At 58.4% G+C, this 11,619-nt stretch overlaps 2 protein-coding genes across 10 annotated transcripts in view; both read left to right on the top strand.

Moving 5' to 3' along the window:
• Positions 1-5,699, top strand: part of DAZAP1 (DAZ associated protein 1) — a 35,551-nt gene extending 29,852 nt beyond the window's left edge. For 5 of the 9 annotated variants that reach the window (XM_074384876.1, XM_039465556.2, XM_039465553.2 and 2 more), the window contains 4 exons: positions 477-506; positions 731-871; positions 2,444-2,620; positions 4,761-5,699. In XM_074384876.1, coding sequence (XP_074240977.1) covers positions 477-506; positions 731-871; positions 2,444-2,620; positions 4,761-4,936 — 524 coding nt within the window. In that variant the 3' untranslated portion in view covers positions 4,937-5,699. Of the gene's footprint in view, positions 1-476; positions 507-730; positions 872-2,443; positions 2,621-3,751; positions 3,841-4,760 lie in introns of all 9 variants that reach the window. The other 4 variants (XM_039465554.2, XM_039465552.2, XM_074384874.1 and 1 more) reach the window with 3 other exon arrangements.
• A 3,243-nt stretch (positions 5,700-8,942) lies between these two features.
• Positions 8,943-11,259, top strand: RPS15 (ribosomal protein S15). Its single transcript, XM_039465951.2, has 4 exons — positions 8,943-9,209; positions 9,525-9,610; positions 10,739-10,973; positions 11,114-11,259. Exons 1-4 carry the CDS (start codon positions 8,958-8,960, stop codon positions 11,225-11,227), a joined length of 687 nt encoding a protein of 228 aa, XP_039321885.2. The 5' UTR covers positions 8,943-8,957; the 3' UTR covers positions 11,228-11,259.
• The last annotated feature ends 360 nt before the right edge of the window (positions 11,260-11,619 follow it).

Below are 11,619 nucleotides of genomic sequence, written 5' to 3'. Positions count from 1 at the left end.
GCTTGGCCACAGCCTGACCAGAGTTCCAGGTCACGGTTCCAGATGTCACCTGTCCGGGCCCCGAGACTGTGGCTTCCCTGTGCCTCGTCTCAAACCTTTCTCTTTGGAGCCTTCCCTATTGGAAGCTGGGAGGTCCTGTGGGGACTGTCCCTGCCTTCTTGAGGCTCAGAAGTCTCAGGTTTCTCTGGGGTACTCCGGTGGAGCTTGGAGGTCGCCCGTGCCCCAGTCAGCAGACACAGTGCCTGCCATCTGGCAGGGGACAGAGGAGTGTGGCTTAAAGGCCTGTTTGACAGTGGGTGGGGAGTGCTTCTCTGCTCAGGGCTTGGGGGGGCTCTACCCTCAGGACAAGCAGGCTCTGAGCACAGAGGGTCCCGGGGTGGGCCCCAGCCCCGGATGCCTGTGCTCTGCGGCTCCTCGTCCGCGTTGGGCACCTGGGTGGACACGGCTCCAACCTCCTCTTCTGTTCTCTCATCCAGGAATGTGGGTGCCAGCAGGACAGGCGATTGGTAAGTCCTTGTTGATAGAGCAAAGGTGGGGACAGAAGCCACATGGCAGGCTGACTCAGCAGGCGCCCCAGGGCAGCAGGCACAGCCTGGTTCCTGTGTCCTGAGTGCTGGAGAGGAAGAGAGGGTGAGGGGCCTGCAGGGGGCCCCTGGCAGGCCCAGGTCTGGCTGTGGCCAAGCCGTGGTATCCAGCGCAGTCTGCCCATCACCCCTGCACTGTGTTTCAGGTGGCTACGGACCGCCCCCTGCAGGAAGAGGAGCCCCCCCACCGCCCCCACCATTCACCTCCTACATCGTGTCCACCCCTCCTGGAGGCTTCCCCCCTCCCCAGGGCTTCCCTCAGGGCTACGGTGCCCCGCCACAGTTCAGTAAGTCTAGGGGGCCTTGTGGGAGGGCCTCCCGCCAGCCAGGTGGTGGGTGGGAGTGATGGGGGTTCCTGTGTTACACGTCTGGCCTCAACCTCAGGGAAAGCTACAAGTGGGCTGTGGCTGCTCAGCAGGTCACCCGCCACCAGGCCCTTCACCTGCAGATGGGCTCCGCTGCCTGTGGCTTCGCTGGTCAGGCTGAAGGGCAGCCCAGGCTCTTGCAGGCCAGAGACCTCACCGCAGGAGTGTCTGCACCCGGCCAGTTCTCACAAGCCCCTCAGGAGACAGAGCCTGGACCTCGTCTCAGCTTCGTACTTCAGAATTGGGGGGCATTTGTTTGAGGGTGCACAAGTTCTCATTATTGACTAATTTTCCTGTATGCTTCAGTTGTAATTGAAGAGCTGAGTATAAGATTAGAAGGTACACCCAGAATTTCATCTTACTGTATTTTTTTGAGATGGAGTTTCACTCTCGTTGCCCAGGCTGGAGCTCAGTGGGCTGATCTTGGCTCACTGCAGCCTCCGCCTCCTGGGTTCAAGTGATTCTCCTGCCTCAGCCTCCTGAATAGCTGGGATTACAGGCACGCACCACCACGCCCAGCTGATTTTTTGTATTTTTAGTAGAGACAGGGTTTCACCATGTTGACCAGGATGATCTCGATCTCTTGACCTCGTGATCCACCCGCCTTGGCCTCCCAAAGTGCTGGGATTACAGGTGTGAGCCACCGCCCCCGGCCTAGTTTTTGTATTTTTAGTAGAGATGGGGTTTATCCATGTCGGCCAGGCTGGTCTTGAACTCCTGACCTCAGCACACCTGAATTTTCGATGGACTCCCAGGGTGCGGCCATTGGAGCCCTCCAGTAGAGAAGAGACGCAGGCCTCCCGGGGGTGTGGCTTTCTAGGATCTTGTGTTCCCTTACCGCCGAGCCAGTGGTTACTCCTCAGAGCACGCAGTCAGCAAGGACTGTATTAGGACCTAATTTTCATTTGCTGTCTTTGGGACCCAGGGATGTTTGACAGTTGGGGAACATCCCAGTGTGAGCTAGTCCCATCAGGGGGATTTGGAGGCTCCCTGTGACCGTGGCACAGGTGCAGGCGGTCCCATCTTCTGGTCTGGATCAGGCTCGGCCAGATGACTGACAGGAGGGAGCTGAGTGGAACCGGCTGCCTGACGTCCAGCAGCAGAGGGCAGGGCGGCAGTGCCTCCGAGCTCGTCAGGACGCGCCCTCACCTGTGCTGGCAGCTTCCTAGACACGGGCACTGGGCATGGTGGCGGGATTTTGTTCTGAAAGTGATTTTGCTGTGGGGTTACTGGCTCCTTGAGTTCTTGTCTGACACCTGCCCTGCTGCAGCTCAGCGAACTGCCACCATCCCAGGGGCGTGTGTTTCCTGGGGGGAGTGGCCTGGGTCTGTGGCTGTGTGGTCCATTCTGTGGTCGTCATGAGGCCTGGGCGTTGCGTGGGTTAGGGTGGCAGTCCCGTCTGGGCAGTTCCTGCTGGGCTGGGTGTGGGTCTCCTGCTGGTCCGCTCCCAGTTGCACCACGTGGCCCGTGCCTTGCCGTCCTGTGCTTCTGCAGGTTTTGGCTATGGGCCTCCACCTCCACCACCGGATCAGTTTGCCCCTCCGGGGGTTCCTCCTCCACCGGCCACTCCTGGGGCAGCGCCTCTGGCCTTCCCTCCGCCTCCGTCTCAGGCCGCCCCGGACATGAGCAAGCCCCCGACAGCTCAGCCAGACTTCCCCTACGGTCAGTATGGTAAGTGGTCTCTTGCTGGCCCCCGACCCCAGGCACGGCCTGCCTTCTGCTTCCTCCCTCTGCTGGCCTCCTCCCACCTTTACCTGGCAGGAAAGGATAGAGGGAGGGGAGTGGAGGTGCAGTGGTTGTTGGAGAGCGCTCGTTGGGGGAGTGCAGGGGCGTGGGGGTAGCTCGGGAGCGCGGGTGGCAGCAGGTTGCAGCAGGCGTTGCAGGGCCTGCGTGTGTGCGAAGCTGAGTGGTGACTGGGTCCAGGGAAGTGGGTCCCAGGAGGCTGTGATCACTGTCGCAGGGTCAAGGCCCTTGATCTGGGTCCAGGGTGCACTGACCCTTCGGTGTTTTCAGTTTCTGATGTCAACATTCTCCTGCTGGGTTAAAGACCCTGCTTGGGGTAGAGGCCTGGGTCTGTAGCAGGCCGTGGCCTGGACGTGGGCTTTGCCTTGGACTTGATGGCTTTTGTGACTTGGGTGTCTGGAGGTTACCTGCAGGAGGCGCATGTGCTTCAGGGCTCGGAGCTTGGTGAGGGGTGGGGCTAGGAGCTTGATGGGGACAGGGCTTGGAGCTTGGTAAGGGACAAGGGTAGGAGCTTGGTGGGGGGCAGGGCTAGGAGCTTGTTTGGGGACCTGGCTAGGGGCTTGGTGGGGGACAGAGCCAGGATGGGTCAAGGTTTTGCATGGCTATAGTTCTTGACCTACACTGAGCCTAGTGTCACAGCATCCTTGCTCAGGACCAGTGCAGTGGCCTAAGTGGGTAGGGCTCCAACCACGGGCAGCTCCTCCGGCACCAGGGGATGCTCACAGGCAGGGTTTGAGGACAAGGCTCCTGTCTCCAGGTGGCCATGGGCTTCTGGGCACCTGTGAACACGCTTCCTTTTAGGCCTGGTGGGTGCTGGGAGTGGGAGCTGTGTGTGGCCCAGGTGCCTGCCCGCCTTGCATGGCTCTGGGTCCCCTGCCCTCATGGCCAGGCCTCGGGCCCAGGTTGCTGCATATGTGGGTCTTGACCCGCCACCAAGCCCCGAGTGTCTAAGGCTGGCAGGGGGGCATGAGGCGCCCAGTTGGGGCGTGGAGTGTGTGTCAGCCACTGCTCTCGGTGACAGCTGCTTGGGTTGGTCACCCTGGTCTCGTCTCTTGCCAGGCCTGGGTTCCTATTCTCCAGACCCGCCGGGCTGCGGCCCACACTTTGTTTACACTCTTATGGTCAGGCTGAGCAGTGATGTGGCCTAGGTAGGTGCCGCCGCCTCTTCCAGGTTCCTCCCACCTGCCTGCACCGGGAAGTGGACGTGGCTTCCTCTGCCGCCCGGGCGGGGGTGGACGTTGGCGATGCCCTCTGGGGAGGGGCCCTTGCCAGTGCTAAGATGTTGGCTGGCTACAAGCCTTCACCGGGTCCAGGATCTCCCAGAGCCCACGCCCGCCTGTGCCCTGTGCACCTGACTGGGAACCCAGAGGGTGCGGGAGGGGCTTCCTGAAGGTGTGTAGTTGGGTGGGGAACAGCCTGGCATCTCTGTCCTTGTGAAGACACCACTGTCCATGCCCCTGAGGTCGGCTGTGTGGCTGGACCGGCTGCAGAGTGTGCTGGACCCTCAGCCATGGTGTCACTGGGGCAGTCAGGTTGGGCCCAGGACCCTTCCTTGACATGTGCCACCAACAGACGTTCCCTGGCAGGGGCACGGTGTGGAGTCTGGGCAGGCCCTGCATCGCTGCAAGGGCCCGCTGGGGGTTTCTGAAACTCTGAGAGCCGTGCACTCCTCCTGAGAGCCAGCTTTCTAGAAGCCCTGTCCATGATGGCTCCTCGGGCCATCTGTGTCTCCACCCACCCCCAGCCTTCTCCAGCCTGCCCCCGACCAACCCACCGCACGGTGTCTTCAGGATTGAACGGGGAAGCGGCAAGACCATGTGGGCCACGGAGGGCTCTGGAAGCCGCTTTTCCCTGTATGTGCCCTGCTCACATGGTTTTGAGGGAGAGAATATGACGCCCGGGGCTCCTCTCCGTGGCTTAGGTGCTGGCCTCAGAAGGGCCCCCCACCCCACCCTGTGGGGCCTGTGGTCTCCAGGTGGCTCAGCGGAACCGCGTCCAGGCAGCCTCGCTCCACGGCAGTGCCCAGTGCCCGGGGACCGCCCCCAGCTCACAGGCCTCTCTCCCCCAGCAGGTTACGGGCAGGACTTGAGTGGCTTTGGACAGGGCTTCTCGGACCCCAGCCAGCAGCCCCCCTCCTACGGGGGCCCCTCTGTGCCAGGGTCAGGGGGCCCCCCCGCCGGTGGCAGCGGCTTTGGACGAGGGCAGAACCACAACGTGCAAGGGTTCCACCCCTACCGACGCTAGCCGCGGCGGCGACGTCTGCACGGCCCAGACCCGGATTCCAAACCTGTGAACTCGTGACAATCACAAAAGTGGCGGCAAAGTAGCGACTCAACCTTGGGGGGCGGGGGGAGGGCGAGAGGCTTTTGGAGCGGCTGTGGGTGTCGTCTGGACTGAAGTTTTTAAATATTTCTTTCTCTAACCCATCAGCACAATAAAAAAAAAAGTCACTGGTTCAACAACAGGGTTAAAAAAAAAAATGTCTTCAGCTTTAATTCAAAACTTCAGGTTTCTTTTTCTTCCTTTTCTTTGGAAATTATTTTCCTGAGCCTTTTGTTTTACGGTATATTGTAAACTTTTATGTTAAAGAAAAAATATACATTTACAAATTGTGAGATTTTTAAGAGAAATTTTCTACGATGTATACTGGCTTATTTTTTAATTTAAAACAGGGTTTCCGTCGGCACTGGTGGAGGGGTGCGTTTCTAGTCCCCTTGCTTTGGGGCTTGGGATTCCTTGGTCCAGAAACTCTGGGAGCTTCAAGAAGAAATCTACTGTGTTTCTGTTTTTTGTTTAATTCCTTGCTTTCGTCGACTGACCTGCTTGGTAGTGTCTGAGGTGCACTTTGGGGGCTGCGCACAGCCAGCCGCGTGGACACTGGCGGTCTGGATCCCACGGCCGCGTGGGCCGAGTAGGAGGCCATCTCCCCAGGCATGTGCTTCAGGGTGTTTCCCATTGACCAGTTTGACCCTGGTTTGAATAAAGAGAAGTGCGTTTGGATTAGAAACCACTTTGTGTCTGTTTCTTCCCTCCTTGGTCTTGGCCTGGGCCCATCCCTCAGTGGGTGTTGGGATGCTGGGAATTTCAGGACGTGGCCACCGCCAGTTTTCTCTGGGAATGTGGGCTCCAGGCTTTTCCCATCCTATGACCTTTATTAAACATCTTATGCCATGGGAGGTGACATGTCCCCAGGTTCTGGGGATTAGGATGGGCATCTTTTGGAAGCAATACTCTGTCACTCTGACAGGGAAGGTGAGACTTAAAAACATGAAAAAGGGCCAGGCGCAGTGGCTCATGCCTGTAATCCCAGCACTTTGGGAGGCCGAGGCAGGCAGATCCCCTGAGGTCTGGAGTTTGAGACCAGCCTGACCAACATGGTGGAACCCCATCTCCACTAAGAACACAAAATTAGCGGCGCATGGTGGCACGCGGCGCATGGTGGCACATGTCTGTAATCCCAACTCCTCCTGGAGGCTGAGGCGGGAAAATTGCTTGAACGCGGGAGGTTGAGGTTGCAATGATCTGAGATCATGCCATTGCACTCCAGCCTGGGCCACAGAGGGAGGCTCTGTCTCTAAATAAATAAATAAATAAATAAATAAATAGGGCCGGGCGCGGTGGCTCAAGCTTGTAATCCTAGCACTTTGGGAGGCCAAGGCGGGTGGATCACGAGGTCGAGAGATCAAGACCATCCTGGTCAACATGGTGAAACCCCGTCTCTACTAAAAATACAAAAAATTAGCTGGGCATGGTGGCGTGTGCCTGTAATCCCAGCTACTCAGGAGGCTGAGGCAGGAGAATTGCCTGAACCCAGGAGGCGGAGGTTGCGGTGAGCCGAGATTGCGCCATTGCACTCCAGCCTGGGTAACAAGAGCGAAACTCCATCTCAAAAAAAAAAAATAAATAAATAAATAAATAAATAAATAAATAAATAAATAGGTCCGCCAAGTTTCAGATTGGAAGCCCACAGCGTTCCAAGTGTGAGATCCTGCAGACAACAGCTAGAACCCCTTGCCCCACTTCATATTTTGGGGGCTTAGTTTAGGGAAGGTCTGGCTTAGTTTAGAGAGAGCCAAGAAAAGGAGTACCCCCCCACACACCCCTGTGCAGTACAGTTTTCTCACCGAGACAGTACCCCCTAATGCCTCCGCCCAGGAAGCCCGCCATGTTCCTTGCTCTCAGAGCTTTCTCCCGTATCCTCAGGAGCTGGTGGGCCCCCCAGCTTCCAGGAGGGCCGGGGCCAGGCGGGAGCAGCCGTCTCCACTGGTGTTGCGTGTCAGCCTCTTGAGTTTGATTAGCTCCCCCAGCCGAGGAGTAGCACATGCTAAATCAGCCAGCCAGCCAGGACGGCGTCTGCTGCAGAAAAATGGGCAACTTGGGTGGGCCCCACACACAGGTGCTGTGCTCCCGAGGGAGAGGGAGAGGCAGCCCCTCCTGGACACAGTGTCATTGGCTTCCCTTGGGACCGTGGGGAAGGCTGGGGAGAGCTGAGCTCCCTGGACAGCGCCACAGCTAAGCTTGGGTTCCCAGAGGTTTTGGGGGTTTGTTTTTTAGGAGAGAGTTTTGCTCTTGTTGCCCAGGCTGGAGTGCGATAGCACGATCTCAGCTCATTGCAACCTCCACCTCCCGGGTTCAAATGATTCTCCTGTCTCAGCCTCTTGAGCAGCCGGGATTATAGGCTGGTGCCACCACACCGGCTAATTTTTTTGTATTTTTAGTATAGACGGAGTTTCCACGTGTTGGCCAGGCTGATCTCAAACTCCCGATCTCAGGTGATCCACCCACCTTGGCCTCCCAAAGTGCTGGGATTACAGGTGTGAACCACCGCGTCCGGCCGTTTTTTGTTGTTGTTGCTGTTTGTTTTTTGAGGAGTCTTGCTCTGTCCCCCAGGCTGGAGTGCAATGGTGCAATCTTGGCTCACTGCAACCTCTGCCCCCTCTCCCCGCCCGGGGTTCAAGCGATTCTGTTGCCTTAGCCTCCTGAGTAGCTGGGATTACAGGTGAGCCACCACAGCTGGCTAATTTTTGTATTTTTTGTAGAGATGGAGTTTCACCATGTTGGCCAGGATGGTCTTGATCTCTTGATCTCATGATCCACCCATCTTGGCCTCCCAAAGTGCTGGGATTACAGGCGTGAGCCACCGTGCCAATTTTTTGTAATTTTAGTAGAGATGGGAGTTTCACCATGTTGGCCAGATATGCCAGGTGATATGCCCGCCTCAGCCTACCGAAGTGCTAGGATTAAGGCGTGAGCCTCTGCCCCCAGCTGGGTGCCACATTATTGTAATAATAGTCACCTTCAACTTTATCCTTAATTCCAGTAAGATACAGTCTGGGCGCAGTGGTTGATACCTGTAATCCCAACACTTTGGGAGGCCAAAGTGGGTGAATCACCTGAGGTCGGGAGTTCGAGACCAGCCTGGGCAACATGAGGAAACCCTATCTCCACTAACAATACAAAATTAGCCGGGTGTGGTGGTGGGCTCCTGTAATCCCAGCTACTTGGGAGCAAAATTCCATCTCAAAAAAAAAAAAAAAAGCAACATTCCTATGTAATTCTAGTTTCTCCTCTTCCTTTTTTTTTTTTTTTTTGAGACGGAGTTTCGCTCTTGTTGCCCAGGCTGGAGTGCAATGGCGCGATCTCGGCTCACCGCAACCTCCGCCTCCTGGACTCAGGCAATTCTGCCTCAGCCTCCTGAGTAGCTGGGATTACAGGCACGTGCCACCATGCCCAGCTAATTTTTTGCACTTTTAGTAGAGACGGGGTTTCACCATGTTGACCAGGATGGTCTCGATCTCTCGACCTCGTGATCCATCCGCCTCGGCCTCCCAAAGTGCTGGGATTACAGGCTTGAGCCACCGCGCCCGGCCTTTTTTTTTTTTTTTTTTTTTTTTTTTTTTTTTTTTTTGAGACGGAGTTTCACTCTTGTTACCCAGGCTGGAGTGAAATGGCGCGATCTCGGCTCACCGCAACCTCCGCCTCCTGGGTTCAGGCAATTCTGCCTCAGCCTCCTGAGCAGCTGGGATTACAGGCACGTGCCACCATGCCCAGCTAATTTTTGTGTTTTTAGTAGAGACAGGGTTTCACCTTGTTGACCAGGATGGTCTCGATCTCTTGACCTCGTGATCCACCCGCCTTGGCCTCCCAAAGTGCTGGGATTACAGGCGTGAGCCATCACGCCCAGCCCTATAATAACGTCTTGTCTTCCTCGCACACTGGGACCTAAACCCCCAAACCGCACCTACGAGCCAACAGTAGGCGCTCCATGAATACTCGAGGTGGGTGTCACCCTGTAGACAACGGAGCACGAACCCGACTCCCACTCAGCGGAGAAAGCGGCCCCTTTAATCTCCGCAGCCTGTGTGTTGCCCTCCAGCCGGCAGAGGGTGCGCGTTCGCCGCCGGCAAAGCGGAAGCGCGTGTGCGTTCACGGCCGAGGGGGCGGGACACGCTGGCAGTCTCGCGATAACTGCGCAGGCGCGGACAAGCACGGCCTTTTCCGAGGATCCGGCAAGATGGTGAGTGTTGCAATTTGGCGCGTCTACCCCGGGCCTATCCGGCTCCATCCGACCTCTGGCTGTCCGCGGGAGCCGCAGTACGGCCCCGCGGCTACGGCGGCCTGCTCCGGACCTTGGGAGCGGTCAGATGTTGGGGTGTGGGGCGGGCCCAGTGGGTGTCGGGACGACGCGGGGCGGGGAAGGCCTGTCCGGGTTCCCGTAACCCGGAGCCGCGCGTGACCTCGGGGGAGGGGTCGAGGCGGAGTGTCCCCCTGCCTGGTGGCCCCGGGTGGCGGGTGTCGGGATCCCGCTGACGCCCGGCCCGCGCCCGCGCAGGCGGAGGTAGAGCAGAAGAAGAAGCGGACCTTCCGGAAGTTCACCTACCGCGGCGTGGACCTGGACCAGCTGCTGGACATGTCCTAGTAAGGCCGGCCGGCGGGGCCGGGGCGGGGGTCGCGGGCGGAGCTGGTTCCGGGGTCCCTGCGCCTCTGCCGCGCTGCGCGGGCACAGCCTCCCTCCGGCGAAGGACGGAGCGTGGTTGTGCGCCCAGAAAACTGTCCAGAGACGTGGAGGGGTTCGCTTGTTTCAACCCGCCCCTCTTTGTTACCTTCCCACGTGTGTTAGAATAACGGGCAGCGTTAGTCCTTAGATTCTAAGGGCGGTGGCAGGCGCTGGCTCCTTTTCAAGCAGGGTAGGGGGAAGCACCTGGCATGCCGTTTCATTTTATTTTTATTTTTATTTATTTTATTTTTTTGAGTTGGAGTTTCGCTCTTGTTACCCAGGCTGGAGTGCAATGGCGCGATCTCGGCTTACTGCAACCTCCCCCTCCCGGGTTCAGGCAATTCTCCTGCCTCAGCCTCCTGAGTAGCTGGGATTACAGGCACGCGCCACCCTGCCCAGTTAATTTTTTGTATTTTTAGTAGAGACGGGGTTTCACCTTGTTGACCAGGATGGTCTCGATCTCTTGACCTCGTGATCCACCCGCCTCGGCCTCCCAAAGTGCTGGGATTACAGGCGTGAGCCACCGCGCCCGGCCCATTTTATTATTTTTTTTACTGTCTTTTTTGGAGACGGAGTCTCGCTCTGTCGCTCAGGCTGGAGTGCCGTGGCGCGACCTCGGCTCACGGCAGCCTCCCGAGTAGCTGGAACTACAGGCGTGCACCACCACACCCGGCCAATTTTTGTATTTTTAGTAGAGACGGGGTTTCGCCATGTGGGCCAGACTGGTTTTGATCTATTGACCTCGTGATCCACCTGCCTCAGCTTCCCAAAGCGCCGGGATTCCAGGCCGGAGCCGTGCGTTACAGCACTTTGTCTGAGGCTGTAGCTTCCGGGTCGCTTGTCCCCTCTGAATCCCTGCACAGTCACGCGATAGCTCCTGCATCTGAGGGGTGTCGCACGTATCTGGCGGGGCTGCCAGAGGGATTTGGCACGTTGTTTTTGGTCATTACAATGGTCAGTGACAAATCCAGTGCCGCCATGTCCCTGGGGAGAGCCAGGCCTTCGCTCACCGTCCCCCGCTGACACCACTGTGCCTGGTGCACCCTCAGCGAGCAGCTGATGCAGTTGTACAGCGCGCGCCAGCGGCGGCGGCTGAACCGGGGCCTTCGGCGGAAGCAGCACTCGCTGCTGAAGCGGCTGCGCAAAGCGAAGAAGGAGGCGCCGCCCATGGAGAAGCCGGAAGTGGTGAAGACGCACCTGCGAGACATGATCATCCTGCCCGAGATGGTGGGCAGCATGGTGGGCGTCTATAACGGCAAGACTTTCAACCAAGTGGAGATCAAGGTGCTTGGGCGGTCCCTGCGGGCTGGGCCGCGGCGGGGGTGGGGAGATGAAGGTGCCTGCGGCCGTTTCTGTGGGCCGGGCCGGGCCGGGAGGGCCGGGAAGGTCGCCTGACGCCCAGCTCTCCTCTTCACCTCCCGCAGCCGGAGATGATCGGCCACTACCTGGGCGAGTTCTCCATCACCTACAAGCCCGTGAAGCACGGCCGGCCGGGCATCGGGGCCACTCACTCCTCCCGCTTCATCCCCCTCAAGTAGTGGTTCTGCTAATAAAGGCACACAGATCTCCAGTCCTGCGCACAGCCTGACCTTCCGCGTCTGGGCTCCGGGAGGGGCTGTTTGCGGTTCTTGCTGTGAGGAGGTTCAGGTTGCACATTGAGGGCTGGGCGGGAGTGCCGGGCGGGTGGCCTCGTGGTGTCTGAGGCTGACGGCGGTGAGCCCAAGCCCAGGTGTAGCCCTGGCCCTTCGGCCCTCAGGGTTCTTTATCTCGGGGCAGCTGGCTTCTGGGTGCCGCATGCAGAGGGGGCCACTCCTGGGCGCAGTGCAACCCCTCCTCAGGTTCCCAGCTCTCCTAGGCTCTCTCTTCTGGCCTCTTATCTCTTGTTGGGGGAGGATTCCCTTAGGAAGCGAAGCAGCAGCAGGAACTTTGG

Source organism: Saimiri boliviensis, chromosome 14 (genome assembly GCF_048565385.1).
Source record: "Saimiri boliviensis isolate mSaiBol1 chromosome 14, mSaiBol1.pri, whole genome shotgun sequence".
In the NCBI taxonomy this organism is placed as follows: Eukaryota; Metazoa; Chordata; class Mammalia; order Primates; family Cebidae; genus Saimiri; species Saimiri boliviensis.
This window is presented reverse-complemented; position numbering and strand designations above follow the sequence as displayed.

Coding starts and splice junctions, on each gene's coding strand:
- RPS15 (XM_039465951.2), top strand. CDS start 8,958: ATGAATACTCGAGGTGGGTGTCACCCTGTAGACAACGGAGCACGAACC. Junction 9,611..10,738: donor CAGCTGCTGGACATGTCCTA/GTAAGGCCGGCC, acceptor GTGCACCCTCAG/CGAGCAGCTGATGCAGTTGT. Junction 10,974..11,113: donor TCAACCAAGTGGAGATCAAG/GTGCTTGGGCGG, acceptor CACCTCCCGCAG/CCGGAGATGATCGGCCACTA.